Here is a 17198-nt window from a genome sequence, read left to right as displayed (position 1 = left end):
GCAGTAAAAATGTGAGTGTGATGTAAGCTTGGACCTTAAATCCTACTGAATAGCTCTTAATCTTATTCCCTTTATGCGATTTCAAATTACCGGTATTGAAATCAGCCTCCTCCATTTTGAAAATGATGACAGGGGAAGTGTCACTCGTGACGTCACGAGTTTGACCAGGCGGTAATACTAAGCATAAGCTAATTATTTTGCGAAGCGAAGTCAGGCGCATTCTATATGCCCTGCTGCAATTCAAGGAAATACAGTAATTCAGTTAAATTGCGATTAATCCGAACGGATATCATTTTTCATCATTGATAAGTGTACCCTAAACATGTCATTTTTAAGATTTTAATACCATGACTGGACTATTAGTTTGCTTTAATGAAATGTTTTGTTTTTTTAATTATTCCTTTTTAACAGCTCAACACAAAATGGATATAAACACGCTTTTGATGACAATAGAAAAAATACTGCATTGTGTATTATTGCCTTGGTTTTTCTGAAACACTTGTATGTTATAAAATAGAATAAGGAACTAGTTTACATGTTGCGTTGATATTGTTAAATTGTCAATAGCATTCACCATAAATACAATTGAAATATTTACAGTTTGTGATTGGTATCGGTTGATCTCACTTGGCTGCATAAAAACCTGATCGGAACATCCTAATTAAAGTATATCCCACTGATAAATAAATGTGGTTTTCTTTACAGATATCAATCCTGAATCATACTAGGGAGTTGCCATTTCTATGGCCATATTTTGTAATACTGTACCTTGTAAATCATATTTTTCTCCATGTGCAACACCACTCCTCCACTCCTGTTCTTTCTATGATAGAATTCAGGAAATACGTTTCCAGCTTACAATCTATTTCTTTCTCAGCATGTGCCCACGTTTCCGAGAATGCAATTATTGTTCAATTGTTTGCTGGATGTTTTTCTCCTGTCGAAATAAATCATGGATTATTGATTTTAATTGTAATGCTGCTATTGAATGTTTGTCCGTGAAGTAGCAGTTATTGCAAAATTAGAGTCGGATCAATAGTCAAATGAGTTCCATCAGACAGTGTCTTGTTATAATTGTGTTGTTTGGTTACATCACAGTCAGGTTGGTGTTCTTAAATGTTTTTTCCAGATTCTTGATGGCAGTCCGCCGCTCCACTGTTGAGCTTCGTACATATTTATAATTTATCCATGACAGTATACTAAATGATCTCAGTTTTTTTTTTACCTGTTCAATTGGTTTGCTTAGTTTGGGCTATGTGAAGATTCATTTATTTTGTCTTCTTGTTCCAAATGCTCTCCCTTTTCTTTGATTGCTCGCTATTTACTGAATGCATGCATTTGCGCCCTAAGTGCGCACCTGTACACAAATCAGAGTGGTTGAAAAATGATCATGATTACTGAGTCATTGTGATCATGGTATGTGCTCAAAAAGTTCTTAACGCGTTTTTCAGACCATAGGGCGCACCGAAGTTCAGGTCTATTTTCATAACAAAAGGTACGCTGGATTATGAAACGCATTAAAGGGGTCATATTATAATTTTTTTCTACATTAAAAACACGTCCTTGTAATCTATATAACATATTGTCAAGCCTGGACTGTGGTTATTTTTGCTTCTTCGATGCAGAGAGGATACGGGATGAGCCAAATGAGAGTGTAAGTACATGGTTGTTTATTTGAATACTAAATACAAGAATAATCGAACTAAGGGCGCTCACAAAGAGGTACAAAACTTGGCTACAAAAATACAAACAGGAAAACAAAACACCTGCTCGATGGCATGAAAGACGATAAACTTAAACTTACACTGTGGCAGAACTATGAACAACTAAAACACAAACACTTACTGTGACCGAAACAAGGGGCATGATAGCAGGGTGCGTAGCAGGTAATCGTAAAGGCATGAAGGCAAGCACATGCAAAAATCCCAGACTGATGGACAGAAAGTAAAATCCTTAAATAGTAGCAGTGGTAATGAGAATCAGGTGTGAGATCTGAGGGACGGAGTGTGACTAGGATGGCAAGGTGAAAATCAATGGGTTGGCATGGAACAAACAAAACCAGAAAATCCAAAACGTGAAGCAAGAGTCCAAAAACAAAACAAAACATGATCAAACATAAAACCAGATTAGCAGGCATGACGCATATATTCTTTGGTCAAAATTTTGCATATGAAGCATTGTCCTGCAGAGATATGAATAACATTAACGTGTTCAACATGTAAAACACAGAATATCAGAAACATTTATTCAGCTCGAAAAAATGTCATTTAACATCTTTGACAATCAAAGCATGATCGTATGAATCCACATGTTGTGTAATTAATGCGTGAAACTCCTATCCAAGCACGGAAGTGTAGCTCCTCTCCTCTAAATTCAAGTGCTCCTAAAGCAAGAATCCCAATTATGTATTCCTACAATATTCAATCTCTGGCAAGACACCAATGTACTGCAGGTATTTTTTTTAAATACCTTTAAAATCATGTTTATATCCTTTTTGTGGTTCGAAAAGCAAAATGTTTAAAAATATTTAATTAAAGCAAATATACTAACCAGTCCATCCATCCATTTTGTAGCACTTATTCCCCTTTAGGGTCGCGGGGGGAGCTGGTGCCTATTTCAGCTACAATCAGGCGGAAGGCAGGTTACACCCTGGACAAGTCGCCACCTCATCGCAGGGCTATTGCCCAGTCATGTATTAAAAAAATATATATATATCCGTCCAGTGTACACTTATTACTGACGAAAAATTATATCTATTTGTGGTTATTGCAATTAATTTTGAGTTAATTATGAACAATACGATTAATCGCGATTAATGTTAATCGTTTGACAGTCCTAATTATAAAAGTATATTCTATTTGTCACGCTCTTTTCATTTAAATACATTTTAAAGTGCTACTGTACAAACCAATATTTGAAACAAACAAAAAACATAGCCATTGAAACAGATAACTTACTAAGACTAAAAATTATAAGAAAAACTAATTATTTATCTAACAGTCTCTTTTTTTTAATAAGTTAGTCAAAATATATTGGTGTCAGTACTTTTTGAGCACATTCAACAATACTGAAAACAATGATAATTTTGGTTATGATAACCGTGATATGTGAAGTAAAGTGAATTAAATTTATATAGCGCGTTTTCTCTAGTGACTCAAAGCGCTTTACATAGTGAAACCCAACATCTAAGTTACATTTAAACCAGTGTGGGTGGCACTGGGAGCAGGTGGGTAAAGTGTCTTGTCCAAGGACACAACGGCAGTGACTAGGATGATGGAAACGGGGATCAATCAATCAATCAATCAATGTTTATTTATATAGCCCTAAATCACAAGTGTCTCAAAGGGCTGCACAAACCACAACGACATCCTCGGTACAGAATCGAACCTGGGAACCCTCAAGTTGCTGGCACGGCCACTCTACCAACCGAGCTATAACGCCCCATGAAATTGTTATATCGTGACATACCTACACACAGATACACAATAAACTTTCAAACATTAAACATTGTTTGACCTAGACTTGGACCTGGAAGAACTTTAATGATCCACAAGGGATTTTTTTCCACACAGTAGCTCAGTGACAAAATAAGACAAATGATGGAAAGTGTAAGGATTGAAAGGATAATGCAGGTATAAAGTAGACTAAAAATGTACCGTAGTAGCAACATAACATATATGTCATATTTACATATTATATAGACAGTAAATTATATGTACTGATATATATATATATATATATATATATATATATATGTATATATATATATATATATATATATATATATATATGTATATGTATATATATATATATATATATATGTATATGTATATACGTATATATTATATTTTTTATATAATATATACAAATTAACAATTAGTTCTGGCTTCTTAAGAGCCGGATAATTGCTATTTCAGTGTTTATCCTCTTCGGTTTTAATTGGTAAAGGTTTCAGAGTGTTTCTTAAAGATTAAGCCAAAACAGGGGTTGCACACTTCACCTACGGTTTATGTCACTTCCTGTTGTAGGCGCGCCCACATATGGATCTTTACATAAACCTCTGTGCTCTAAGAGTAGCATAAGAAAGGCTTTGTTGCTCTGACTACAATATCAATCAATCAATCAATCAATGTTTATTTATATAGCCCTAAATCACAAGTGCCTCAAAGGGCTGCACAAATCACGACATCCTCGGAAGGGCCCACATAAGGGCAAGGAAAAACTCACCCCAGTGGGACGTCGACCATGATGACTATGAGAAACCTTGGAGAGGACCACATATGCGTCCCCCAGGGGACCAAAAGCAATGGATGTCGAGCGGAACTAACATGATATTGTGAAATATATTTAAAGAAGTTTAAATGAGTTACAACGTTTGTAATGGGGGAACAACGTTAATTTGTCTGAGCATCTAAGCTAGCTATTGATTAGCATGCTAGCTGTTTCTCCAGGCAATAAGCAGTATCGACGTGAGTTTCTCAAAGTGCTGTAATCAATTGCAGTTTTTCGATAATCAAAATTTGACTGACAATCTGGAATTTTACCATGGTTGATTATTGATACCAGTAATCGTTACATCCTACAACGGACGGATTTTGGCCTAAAAACTGACTATAAAGGTGAAGTTATAACACTGAAACGCCCTCAGGAAGAGGTGCTTTAAGACATGGCTAGCTAGCTAGCAGCTAACGTCCATCCGCGGTTGGCAGTGTTTTAGCTTCTTCTAAATCAGTAATCCTGGTCTCCATGGTGACAAATAAAGTACATTTCTTACAAGTATCAGCCCTGTAGGACGAGAAATTGCTAAACATTCCCGAATGTAAACAAACGCCATTGGTGGATCTACACCTAACATCCACTGTAATGATATCAAGTACAGGCACGTATCTAGTCGATACTACTATAATTACGTCAACATTTTTTTGGCATCACATTTTCTTTCATTTTTTAAAAATGTATATTATGTTTGTAAACTCAGGAAATATGTCCCTGGACACATGAGGACTTTAATATGACCTGTAATATATGATCCTGTAACTACTTGGTATCGGATTGATACCCAAATTTGTGGTATCATCCAAAACTGATGTAAAGTATCAAACAATGGAAGTGATTATTACATTTTAACAGAAGTGTAGATAGAACATGTTAAAAGAGAAAGTAAGCAGATATTAACAGTAAATGAACAAGTCGATTAATAATTAATTTTCTACCCCTTGTCTATTACGACTGTGTGGCATATTGTTGCCGGATTTGTTCCTCCGAGGATGTGTCGACATGAACACAGCAAAGGTAAGATATAATGAATTTATTTAAGGAACAAAAACAGGCTAAGAACAAAAATACTGGAGCTAAGCAGAAAAGGCAAACAAAGGGAACTAGCGTGGGAGCTAGGAAAACGAACAGAATACTAACAACTTGGCACGAAGGCACACAACAGGGAAAACAAATCATTAGCGTGAGAGCTAGAATTAAAACAAAGGCGTAGCGTGAAAGCTAGCGAGAATATAAATGCGTAGCGTGAAAGCTAACGAGAAAATACATACGAGTCGTCACTGTTGCATGAAAGCAAACTAGGATCCCAGGAAGACTGAACAGAAAAGGCTGGCTTATATAGGATGGTGATTAACAGAACAGGTATGCGTCTGGAAACAGACTAAAAACAGGAACTAAGGAGTCAAACCACCAAAATGTGATACAGAAAGGAATCAAAACTACAACATAGAACGATCCGAGCAGCGGATCGCAACAATGTCTCGAATAATGTTGACAAAATAATAGAATGGAAAATGACACAATATGTTACTGCATATGTCAGCAGACTAATTAGGAGCCTTTGTTTGCGTATTTACTACTAAAAGACAAGTTGGCTAGAATGTTTACTATTTTATTTAAGGACTTAACTGCAATAAAAAAACATATCTTTTAACTACCCTAATATTTTTTGTTAAAATAAAGCAAAACATGCTACTTTTGTGTGGTTCCTTTATTTTGAAAAGTACCGAAAAGTATCGAAATAATATTAGTACCTGTACCGGTACCAAAATATTGGTATCATTACAACACTAGTTCTTCGTAAGATGGAATTTTCCTTCCTTCTTCCACTCAGTTGGAAAAGTTAGTCTTACATAATGAACTTCCTCTTCCTCCCACTATCTGTCTTTGTTATCAGTCTGGCTGACATCTTTTGGTCTCAGGCCACCTTATCGCCCTTCTTTGCCGTATCCTCTCAAAATCTTCCCTCTCAAGTTTGTGGGATGGGCGCGCAAACCCTATGTGCTTTGAAATACAAGAGGATATGAGGAAACGGCGTCGAAAAAGAAGCAGAAGCAGATAAAAGACAAAGTGTGAGCTGGAGGTGGGCAGATAGCAATTTTGTTTTCTTGTCACCACTGAGTGCCCCGAGTGATGATGGGAAATCTTTGATGTGTGATGCTTTTGTTCCGTGGCGCTTCCTTTCAGTCTTTGGTTTGTCCTCTAGTTGTTTCCAGTCCATCTTCGCCTTTGTTTACAGTATTCTCCCCATCCATCAGTCAATTTGCATCAGACACAGCCGGCGGGAAGTAATCAGGGAATACAGAATTTGTTCCTTTCATGAGAAATATGATGCAGAGATTCACTCTTGAACACCAGCATTGGCTTTGAAGATTGTTGAAGTAACGATGCTCGGTTATTGTTTGTTAGCGCGTGGAGTTGATGTTATTCAAGTTCACGCTTGCTTGCGGAATCCCTATTTTTTTGTGATTAGCTAGTGCTGAACGGGTAGTGAGTCATTGTTGTTCAAGTGGAATATGGCTTTCAGCTACTTTCACTCACTTTTTATTGGAGGTGCAATTTTTTCTCATTTAAAAAGTTCAAAGTTAAAGTACCAATGATTGTCTCACACACACTAGGTAAATAAATGATAAATGGGTTGTACTTGTATAGCGCTTTTCTACCTTCAAGGTACTCAAAGCGCTTTGACACTACTTCCACATTTACCCATTCACACACTGATGGAGGGAGCTGCCATGCAAGGCGCTAACCAGCACCCATCAGGAGCAAGGGTGAAGTGTCTTGCTCAGGACACAACGGACGTGACGAGGTTGGTACTAGGTGGGGATTGAACCAGGGACCCTCAGGTTGCTACGCCGTCCCTAATTTCTTAAAAAAAAAAAAATTTCTGGAAAATCTAGAAGAAATAATGATTTGTCTTTGTTAGAAATATCGCTTGGTCCAATTTGTTATATATTCTAACAAAATGCAGATTAGATTTTAACCTATTTAAAACATGGCATCAAATTTCTAAAATGAATCTTAATCCGGAAAAATTACTAATGATGTTCCATAAATTATTTTTTTAATTTTTTCAAAAAGATTCAAATTAGCTAGTTTTTCACTTATTTTTTTTTGGTTGAATTTTGAATTTTAAAGAGTGGAAATTGAAAATAAACTCCATCCATCCATCCATCCATCCATCTTCTTTCGCTTATCCGAGGTCGGGTCGTGGGGGCAGCAGCCTAAGCAGGCAAGCCCAGATTTCCCTCTCCCCAGCCACTTCGTCTAGCTCTTCCCGGGTGATCCCGAGGCGTTCCCAGGCCAGCCGGGAGACATAGTCTTCCCAACATGTCTTGGGTCTTCCCCGTGGCCTCCTACCGGTTGGACGTGCCCTAAACACCTCCCTAGGGAGGCGTTCGGGTGGCATCCTGACCAGATGCCCAAACCACCTCATCTGGCTCCTCTCGATGTGGAGGAGCAGCGGCTTTACTTTGAGTTCCTCCCGGATGGCAGAGCTTCTCCCCCTATCTCTAAGGGAGAGCCCCGCCACACGGCGGAGGAAACTCATTTCGGCCGCTTGTACCCGTGATCTTATCCTTTCGGTCATGACTCAAAGCTCATGGCCATAGGTGAGGATGGGAACGTAGATCGACCGGTAAATTGAGAGCTTTGCCTTCCGGCTCAGCTCCTTCTTCACCATCCATCCATCCATCCATCCATCATCTTCCGCTTATCCGAGGTCGGGTCGCGGGGGCAACAGCCTAAGCAGGGAAACCCAGACTTCCCTCTCCCCAGCCACTTCGTCTAGCTCTTCCCGGGGGATCCCGAGGCGTTCCCAGGCCAGCCGGGAGACATAGTCTTCCCAACGTGTCCTGGGTCTTCCCCGTGGCCTCCTACCGGTTGGACGTGCCCTAAACACCTCCCTAGGGAGGCGTTCGGGTGGCATCCTGACCAGATGCCCGAACCACCTCATCTGGCTCCTCTCGATGTGAAGGAGCAGCGGCTTTACTTTGAGCTCCTCCCAGATGGCAGAGCTTCTCACCCTATCTCTAAGGGAGAGACCCGCCACACGGCGGAGGAAACTCATTTCGGCCGCTTGTACCCGTGATCTTATCCTTTCGGTCATGACCCAAAGCTCATGACCATAGGTGAGGATGGGAATTATATATATATATATATATATATATATATATATATATATAATATACATGTATATATATATATATATATATAATATATATATATATAAAAATGTTATTCATTATATATATGTATCTATATATAAATATATATAGATATATATATATAATGAATAATTATATATATATTATATATATATATATATATATATATAATATATATATAATTATTCATTATATATATATATCTATATATATTTATATATAGATACATATATATAATGAATAACATTTTATATCGCGCTTTTCTATTATTAGATACTCAAAGCGCTCACAGAGAAGTGGAAAGCCATCGGTCATTCACACCTGGTGGTGGTAAGCTACATTTGTAGCCACAGCTACCCTGGGGTAGACTGACGGAAGCAAGGCTGCCAGTTTGTGCCTACGGCCACTCCGACCACCACCTATCATTCATTCATTCACCAGTGTGAGTGGTACCGGGGGCACAAGTGAAGTGTCCTGCCCATGGTTATCAAGAGGCAACCCTCAGGTTTCTGGCACGGCCGCTCTACCCACTACCGCCATACAGCATACACACACTATATATATATATATATATATATATATCTTGATCGGATTATCCAGAGAATAGTGCTCGATACCGTGGTAGAGCGCAACGGGGGGCTGCTTACAAACATCAGTCGTTTACCAAGCAAAGGTAACACGCAGGGACATTAGCACATCCGACACGTACGTAGGATTACAGAAGGAGCGTTTAAAGCCAGATGGAATAATCACAAGGCCTCCTTTAGAAACCAGACCTTGCGGAATTCTACAGAACTCAGCAAGCACATTTGGAACCTCAAAGACAATAATGTTGACTATTCAATAACATGGCAAATTCTTGCATCCAGCACACCTTACAACAGTGGTAATAAAACATGTAACCTATGCTTAAAAGAGAAACTGTTTATTCCATATCATCCAGACCTGTCATCCCTCAACAAGCGCAGTGAAATCATTTCAACATGCCGCCACAGACGGAAACACCTCCTAGGTAACACATGAGCCAATCACCACGCCCCTACGCCTGCCTGTACCCACCCACTCTGTGCCCTATATAAACCATTGTATGTGAATGCTTCCATTAAAATCTCCTGATGATTGAGGGAACCCCTCATGAAATAGTTCTGTAGAGATGAAGTAGTCTTGTGATTTTTCTCACATATATATATATATATATAATATATATATATATATATATATATATATATATATATATATATATATATATATATATATATATATACTTTATATATATATATACTTTATATGCAGTCTGGCAATTGCCCAATGCAACCCCCAAGTCAAAAGGTTTGGACACCCCTGCTTTAGATACCTGAAGGTCCTAAATCGTGCTTTAAATATTCCAAGAAAGAAAAACAACTTCTGGGCTTTCATGAGCGCAGAGCAAGGTTACCCCTAGGAAAGTGATCAGAGGCAGGCACACATTGAATGAGACAAGCTGGGAGGAAGAGGGGAAACACAGCTTGATAAGCACCGGCACAACTGTGGCAAAACAGTGAGCGAGATAATGCAAAAAAGAAAGAAAAAAAACAGCCCGAGTGTGCTTATGCAATCAGTTAGAAATGGTCAAGTATGCAGTTAAGTGGCACAGTCAAGCATTCTCTCATGAGACTCCCATATGATACATTTGTAAATTCCAGTATTAACATTTGAATTATAATTTTGAGATGAATAAATAGATTCCTGGATCTCATAGTGACCACGCATAAACTTGCGGCACTTTTAGGATTTGTAGTTGCAACGATAATGTGTAGATCTTGTTTTGCATTGCCTCCAATGAAGCTTCTTCTATTAAAAGGCACTCCTAGAAGTGGGTGTAAAGTACATTTATTATTTAATTATTTCAATGTGTAATTATCTAACAATTTAGTAATTTATTTAACGTTTATGATGTAATTATTCAATGATTTGATTACTCAATTTTATGAGTATATGATTAATTTTATGATTTCATTAAACACCGTGTCAAGTTCATGAATTTATTTTGTATGTCAAACTCAGCCATAAAAGAAATGAAAACCAAGGAAAACATTTTTTTCATTAAAAATCTAATTATTTTAAAAAGTGGCGCGTACAAAAAAACCAAAGTCACATAGTAATAGGCTGATAAGTTGTTATTATTTGGTTAAAATACTCATTATTTCTTGACCTTGGTATTGGGTAGACTGGCAGAAGGTTGCGTGTCATTTCTTCTCTGTTAAGCAGAGATAATTTTCCTGTAGTCGTTTGGAAGAAAATAACCTCATTAGCATACCTCATTCGGGCGGAATAAATGTTTGAGAAATATTCATATTGCATATGTTGTGTATTGTCAGATACATACCTGATTTCATCTCAACTATTCAAAAACAATGGGCACACTATTAAGATTATGGATGGGTACTAGGGCTGCGAATCTTTGGGTGTCCCACGATTCGATTCAATATCGATTCTTGGGGTCACGATTCGATAATATATCGATTTTTTCAATTCAACGCGATTCTCGATTCAAAAACGATATTTTTCCGATTCAAAACGATTCCATATTCATTGAATACATAGGATTTCAGCAGGATCTACCCCAGTCTGCTGACATGCAAGCGAGTAGTAGATTTAAAAAAAAAAAAACTTTTATAATTGTAAAGGACAATGTTTTATCAACTGATTGCAATTATGTAAATTTTTTTTAACTATTAAACGAACCAAAAATATGACTTGTTTTATCTTTGTGAAAACATTGGACACAGTGTGTTGTCAACCTTATGAGATGTGATGCAAGTGTAAGCCACTGTGACACTATTGTTCTTTTTTTTTTAATTTTTAAATAAATGTTTAATGATAATGTCAATGAGGGATTTTTGTTCACTGCTATGCTGAAATTATAACTAATATTGATACTGTTCTTGATAATATTCATTTTTGTTTCACTACTTTTGGTTTGTTCTGTGTCGTGTTTGTGTCTCCTTTCAATTGCTCTGTTTATTGCAGTTCAGAGTGTTGTTGGGTCAGGTTTGGTTTTGGAATTGGATTGCATTGTTATGGTATTGCTGTGTATTGTTTTGTTGGATTAATTAAAACATTAAAAATGATTGGCAACACTAAATTGGCCCTAGTGTGTGAATGTGAGTGTGAATGTTGTCCGTCTATCTGTGATGGCCCTGCGATGAGGTGGCGACTTGTCCAGGGTGTACCCCGCCTTCTGCCCGACTGTAGCTGAGATAGGCGCCAGCGCCCCCCGCGACCCCAAAAGGGAATAAGCGGTAGAAAATGGATGGATGGAAAAAATATACATATATAAATAAATAAATAAAAATTAAAAAATCAATTTTTTAAAAAATGAACATATTCGAATCGATTTTGTTCCCACACCCCAAATAGGTACCTTTCACATTTGAACTGATACACTACCAATTTCTGGTACCTGTGAATCAATACCGGTACCAATTTGCAGTACTTTTTTGTTTGTGTTATTAATTGTAAATTTGTTTCATCAAAAAATCCCATATTTAATTAAAATTTTAAGTGTAGTGAATGATAAAGATAACTGTACTGTCTTGTTATGTCTTGATTTTGTACACTTCTTTTGGTGTCTCATTTTCAAGTATAGTAGATTTTGCATTCAGTTGCAATTGCAAAGCATTAGTTGGCAATAGTGTATAGACTACAGTAGAGTCGTGTATAGATAGATGGCCAACCCGATTCCAGACGATCTCCTCACTGATTGGTCAAACAAAGTACTAAATTGTCAGATCATGACATTATTAAGTCACATACATGTCAGCGGCAAACACGTTTTTTATGAAAATAATAATTTTTTGTGTCCCTTCTTATAGTGACTATAAGAGATCTCATGCTGCTTAACATAAACAGAGATAGCGAATCGGAAATTGAGGTATTAAGGTGGTTGTGTATTTGGTCATTTTCCATGCTTTGCTTCCATGCTTACTTTCCCAATGTTTAAAGTTGAAACATTGCAAATTGTTTTCCCCTTTTACAACAATTTATCAATATATGTCCTCTCTGCTAGATCTGTGACAAGGAGTGGCATTACTACGTCATCAATGTAGAGTTCCCAGCGGTGACACTCTATGTGGATGGAGTGACCTATGACCCCTACCTGGTGACTGACGACTGGCCCATTCATCCGTCGGAGATCGACATGCAGCTGACAGTCGGTGCCTGCTGGCAAGGTAATCATAACAGCTGGCCCTTCAATCAATCAATCAATCAATGTTTATTTATATAGCCCCAAATCACAAATGTCTCAAAGGACTGTACAAATCATTACGACTACAACATCCTCGGAAGAACCCACAAAAGGGCAAGGAAAACTCACACCCAGTGGGCAGGGAGAATTCACATTCAGTGGGACGCCAGCGACAATGCTGACTATGAGAAACCTTGGAGAGGACCTCAGATGTGGGCAACCCCCCCTCTCTAGGGGACCGAAAGCAATGGATGTCGAGCGGGTCTAACATGATACTGTGAAAGTTCAATCCATAGTGGCTCCAAGACAGCAGTGAGAGTCCCGTCCACAGGAAACCATCTCAAGCGGATCAGCAGCGTAGAGATGTCCCCAACCGATACAGGCGAGCGGTCCATCCTGGGTCCCGACGAGCGGTCCATCCTGGGTCTCGACTCTGGACAGTCAGTACTTCATCCATGGTCATCGGACCGGACCCCCTCCACAAGGGAGGGGGGGACATAGGAGAAAGAAAAGAAGCGGCAGATCAACTGGTCTAAAAAGGAGGTCTATTTAAAGGCTAGAGTATACAGATGAGTTTTAAGATGAGACTTAAATGCTTCTACTGAGGTAGCATCTCGAACTGTTACCGGGAGGGCATTCCAGAGTACTGGAGCCCGAACGGAAAACGCTCTATAGCCCGCAGACTTTTTTTGAGCTCTAGGAATCACTAATAAGCCGGAGTCTTTTGAACGCAGATTTCTTGCCGGGACATACGGTACAATACAATCGGCAAGATAGGCTGGAGCTAGACCGTGTAGTATTTTATACGTAAGTAGTAAAACCTTAAAGTCACATCTTAAGTGCACAGGAAGCCAGTGCAGGTGAGCCAGTACAGGCGTAATATGGCCCTTCCCTTTAAATGCAATAGTGGCTTGCCTTGCGGTACGGATAAGAGAATGTCTGCCTTTGCTGTGCTGACACAATTTTATAAATCCATTTATCCATCTCCTTTCGCTGATCCGAAGTCGGGTCGTGGGGACAGCAGCCTAAGCAGTGATCATCAGCCCCTTGGAGGCCTGCTGGGAGACATTGTCAATTTATATGTAGACACACACACATATATATGTATGTATATAAATATATGTATATATATATATATATATATGTGTGTGTGTGTATATATATATATATATATATATATATATATATATATATATATATATATATATATAGTACTTTATTGATTCCTTCAGGAGAGTTCCCTCAGTGTACAGAATTGAGATCGAATTTAAAAAGTAAAAAGTAAATAATGGGGGTATAAATGGAAACAAAATAGAAAAATATTAAAATAACAATAAAAATATAACAGTAAAATAAGAATATATAACAAAAGAAACTAGTCAGTATATTTATATATATATATATATATATATTTATATATATATATATATATATATATATACATATATATATATGTATATACTGTATATCAATCAATCAATCAATGTTTATTTATATAGCCCCAAATCACAAATGTCTCAAATCATTACGACTACAACATCCTCGGAAGAACCCACAACATATATATAAACTCCGTTTCCATATGAGTTGGGAAATTGTGTTATATGTGAATATAAACGTAAAACAATGATTTGCAAATCATTTTCAACCCATATTCAGTTGAATAGGCTAAAAAGACAACATATTTAATGTTCAAACTGATAAACATTCTTATTTTTGCAAATAATCATCAACTTCAGAATTTGATGCCAGCAACACGTGACAAAGAAGTTGGGAAAGGTGGCAATAAATACTGATAAAGTTTAGGAATTCTCATCAAACACTTATTTGGAACATCCCACAGGTGGGCAGGCTGACTGAGAAGAGGTGGGTGCCTTGATTGGGTATAAAAGCAGCTTCCGTAGAATGCTCAGTCTTTCACAAACAAGGACGGTTCGAAGGTCACCACTTTGTGAACGAATGCCTGAGCAAATAGTCAGGCAGTTTAAGCACAACATTTCTCGACGGTGTATTGCAAGGAATTTAGGAATTTAACCATCTATGGTCCGTAATACCATCAAAAGGTTCAGAGAATCTGTAGAAATCACTGAACATAAACGATGATATAACGAACTTTTGTTCCCTCAGGCGGTGCTGCATCAAAAAAGCGACATCAGTGTGTAAAGGATATCACTACATGGGCTCAGGAACACTTCAGAAAACCACTGTCAGTAACTACAGTTGGTCGCTACATCTGTAAGTGCAAGTTAAAAACTACTATGCAAAGCCAAAGCCATTTATCAACGACACCCAGAAACGCCGCCGGATTCTCTGAGCCCGAGCTTATCTAAGATGGACTGCTGCAAACTGGAAAAGTGTTCTTTGGTCTGACGAGTCCACATTTCAAATAATTTTTTGAAAACGATGATCGTCGTGTCCTCCGGACCGAAGATGAAAAGAACCATCAGGATTGTTCTAGGTGTAAAGTTGAAAAACCAGCATCTGTGATGATATGGGGGTGCATTAGTGCCCAAGGTATGGGTAACTTACACATCTGTGAAGGCACCATTAATGCTGAAAGGTATATACAGGTTTTGGAGCAACATATGTTGTCATCCAAGCAAAGTTATCATGGACACCCTTGCTTATTTCAGCAAGACAATACCAAGTCACTTGTTACGACAGCGTGGCTTCATAGTAAAAGAGTGCGGGTACTAGACTGGCCGCCTGCAGTCCAGACCTGTCTCCCATCGAAAATGTGTGGTGCAATATGAAGCCTAAAATACGACAGCGGAGACCCCGAACTGTTGAACGACTGAAGCTCTACATAAAACAAAAATGGGAAAGAATTCCACTTTCAAAGCTTCAACAATTACAAACCCCGTTTCCATATGAGTTGGGAAATTGTGTTAGATGTAAATACAAACGGAATACAATGATTTGCAAATACTTTTCAACCCATATTCAGTAGAATGCACTACAAAGACAAGATATTTGATGTTCAAACTCATAAACTTTTGGTTTTTTTGCAAATAATAATTAACCTAGAATTTCATGGCTGCAACATGTGCCAAAGTAGTTGGGAAAGGGCATGTTCACCGCTGTGTTACATTACATTTTCTTTTAACAACACTCAATAAACGTTTGGGAACTGAGGAAACTAATTGTTGAAGCTTTAAAAGTGGAATTCATTACCATTCTTGCTTGATGTACAGCTTAAGTCGTTCAACAGTCCGGGGTCTTGTTGTCGTATTTTACGATTCATAATGCGCCACACATTTTCGATGGGAGAAATGTCTGGACTGCAGGCGGGCCAGGACAGGACCCGCACTCTTTTACTACGAAGCCACGCTGTTGTAACACGTGGCTTGGCATTTTTTTGCTGAAATAAGCAAGGGGGTCCATGATAACGTTGCTTTGGATGACAACATATGTTGCTCCAAAACCCGTATGGACCATTAAGCATTAATGGTGTCTTCACAGATGTGTACGTTACCCATGCCTTGGGCACTAATACACCACCATACCATCACAGATGCTTGCTTTTGAACTTTGCGCCTATAACAATCCGGATGATTATTTTCCTCTTTGTTCCGGAGGACACCACGTCCACAGTTTCCAAATATAATCTGAAATGTGGACTCGTCAGACCACAGAACACTTTTCCACTTTGCATCAGTCCATCTTAGATGAGCTCGGGCCCAGCGAAGCCGGCGGCATTCCTGGGTGTTGTTGATAAATGGCATTCGCTTTGCATAGTACAGTTTTAACTTGCACTTACGGATGTAGCGACCAACTGTAGTTACTGACAGTGGCTTTATGAAGTGTTCCTGAGCCCATGTGGTTATATTCTTTACACACTGATGTCGGTTATTGATGCAGTACCGCCTGAGGGATCAAAGGTCCGTAATATCATCGCTTACGTGCACTGATATCTCCAGATTCTCTGAACCTTTTCATGATTTTACGGACCGTAGATGGTAAAATCCCTAAATTCTTTGCAATAGCTCGTTGAGAAATGTTGTTCTTAAACTGTTCGACAATTTGCTTACAAATTGGTCACCCTCACCCCATCCTTGTTTGTGAATTACTTAACATTTCATGGAAGCTGCTTTTATACCCAGTCATGGCACCCACCTGTTCCCAATTAGCCTGCGCACCTGTGGGATGTTCCAAATAAGTGTTTGATGAGCATTCCTCAACTTTATCAGTATTTATTACCACCTTTCCCAACTTCTTTGTCACGTGTTGTTGGCATCAGATTCTAAAGTTAATGAGTATTTGCAACAAAAAAAAATGTTTATCAGTTTGAACATTAAATATGTTGTCTTGGTAGCATATTCAACTGAATATGGGTTGAAAATGATTTGCAAATTATTGTATTCCGTTTATATTTACATCTAACACAATTTCCCAACTCATATGGAAACAGGGTTTGTAGTTTCCTCAGTTCCCAAACGTTTATTGAGTGTTGTTAAAAGAAAAGGTGATGTAACACAGTGGTGAACATGCCCTTTCCCAACTACTTTGGCACGTGTTGCAGCCATGAA

General features: G+C 38.3%; 1 protein-coding gene across 1 annotated transcript in view; it reads left to right on the top strand.

The window, feature by feature from the left end:
- The window catches only part of LOC133564517 (calsyntenin-2-like), a 700915-nt gene that overhangs the window by 581087 nt on the left and 102630 nt on the right, over positions 1-17198 (top strand). Inside the window, exon 9 of the mRNA XM_061918874.1 lies at positions 12490-12652. Coding sequence (XP_061774858.1) covers positions 12490-12652 — 163 coding nt within the window. The remainder of the gene's footprint in view (positions 1-12489; positions 12653-17198) is intronic.

Source organism: Nerophis ophidion, linkage group LG13 (genome assembly GCF_033978795.1).
Source record: "Nerophis ophidion isolate RoL-2023_Sa linkage group LG13, RoL_Noph_v1.0, whole genome shotgun sequence".
NCBI classification, from domain to species: Eukaryota; Metazoa; Chordata; class Actinopteri; order Syngnathiformes; family Syngnathidae; genus Nerophis; species Nerophis ophidion.
The sequence above is the reverse complement of the archived record's forward strand: the minus strand, read 5'-3'. Positions and strand labels throughout refer to the sequence as shown.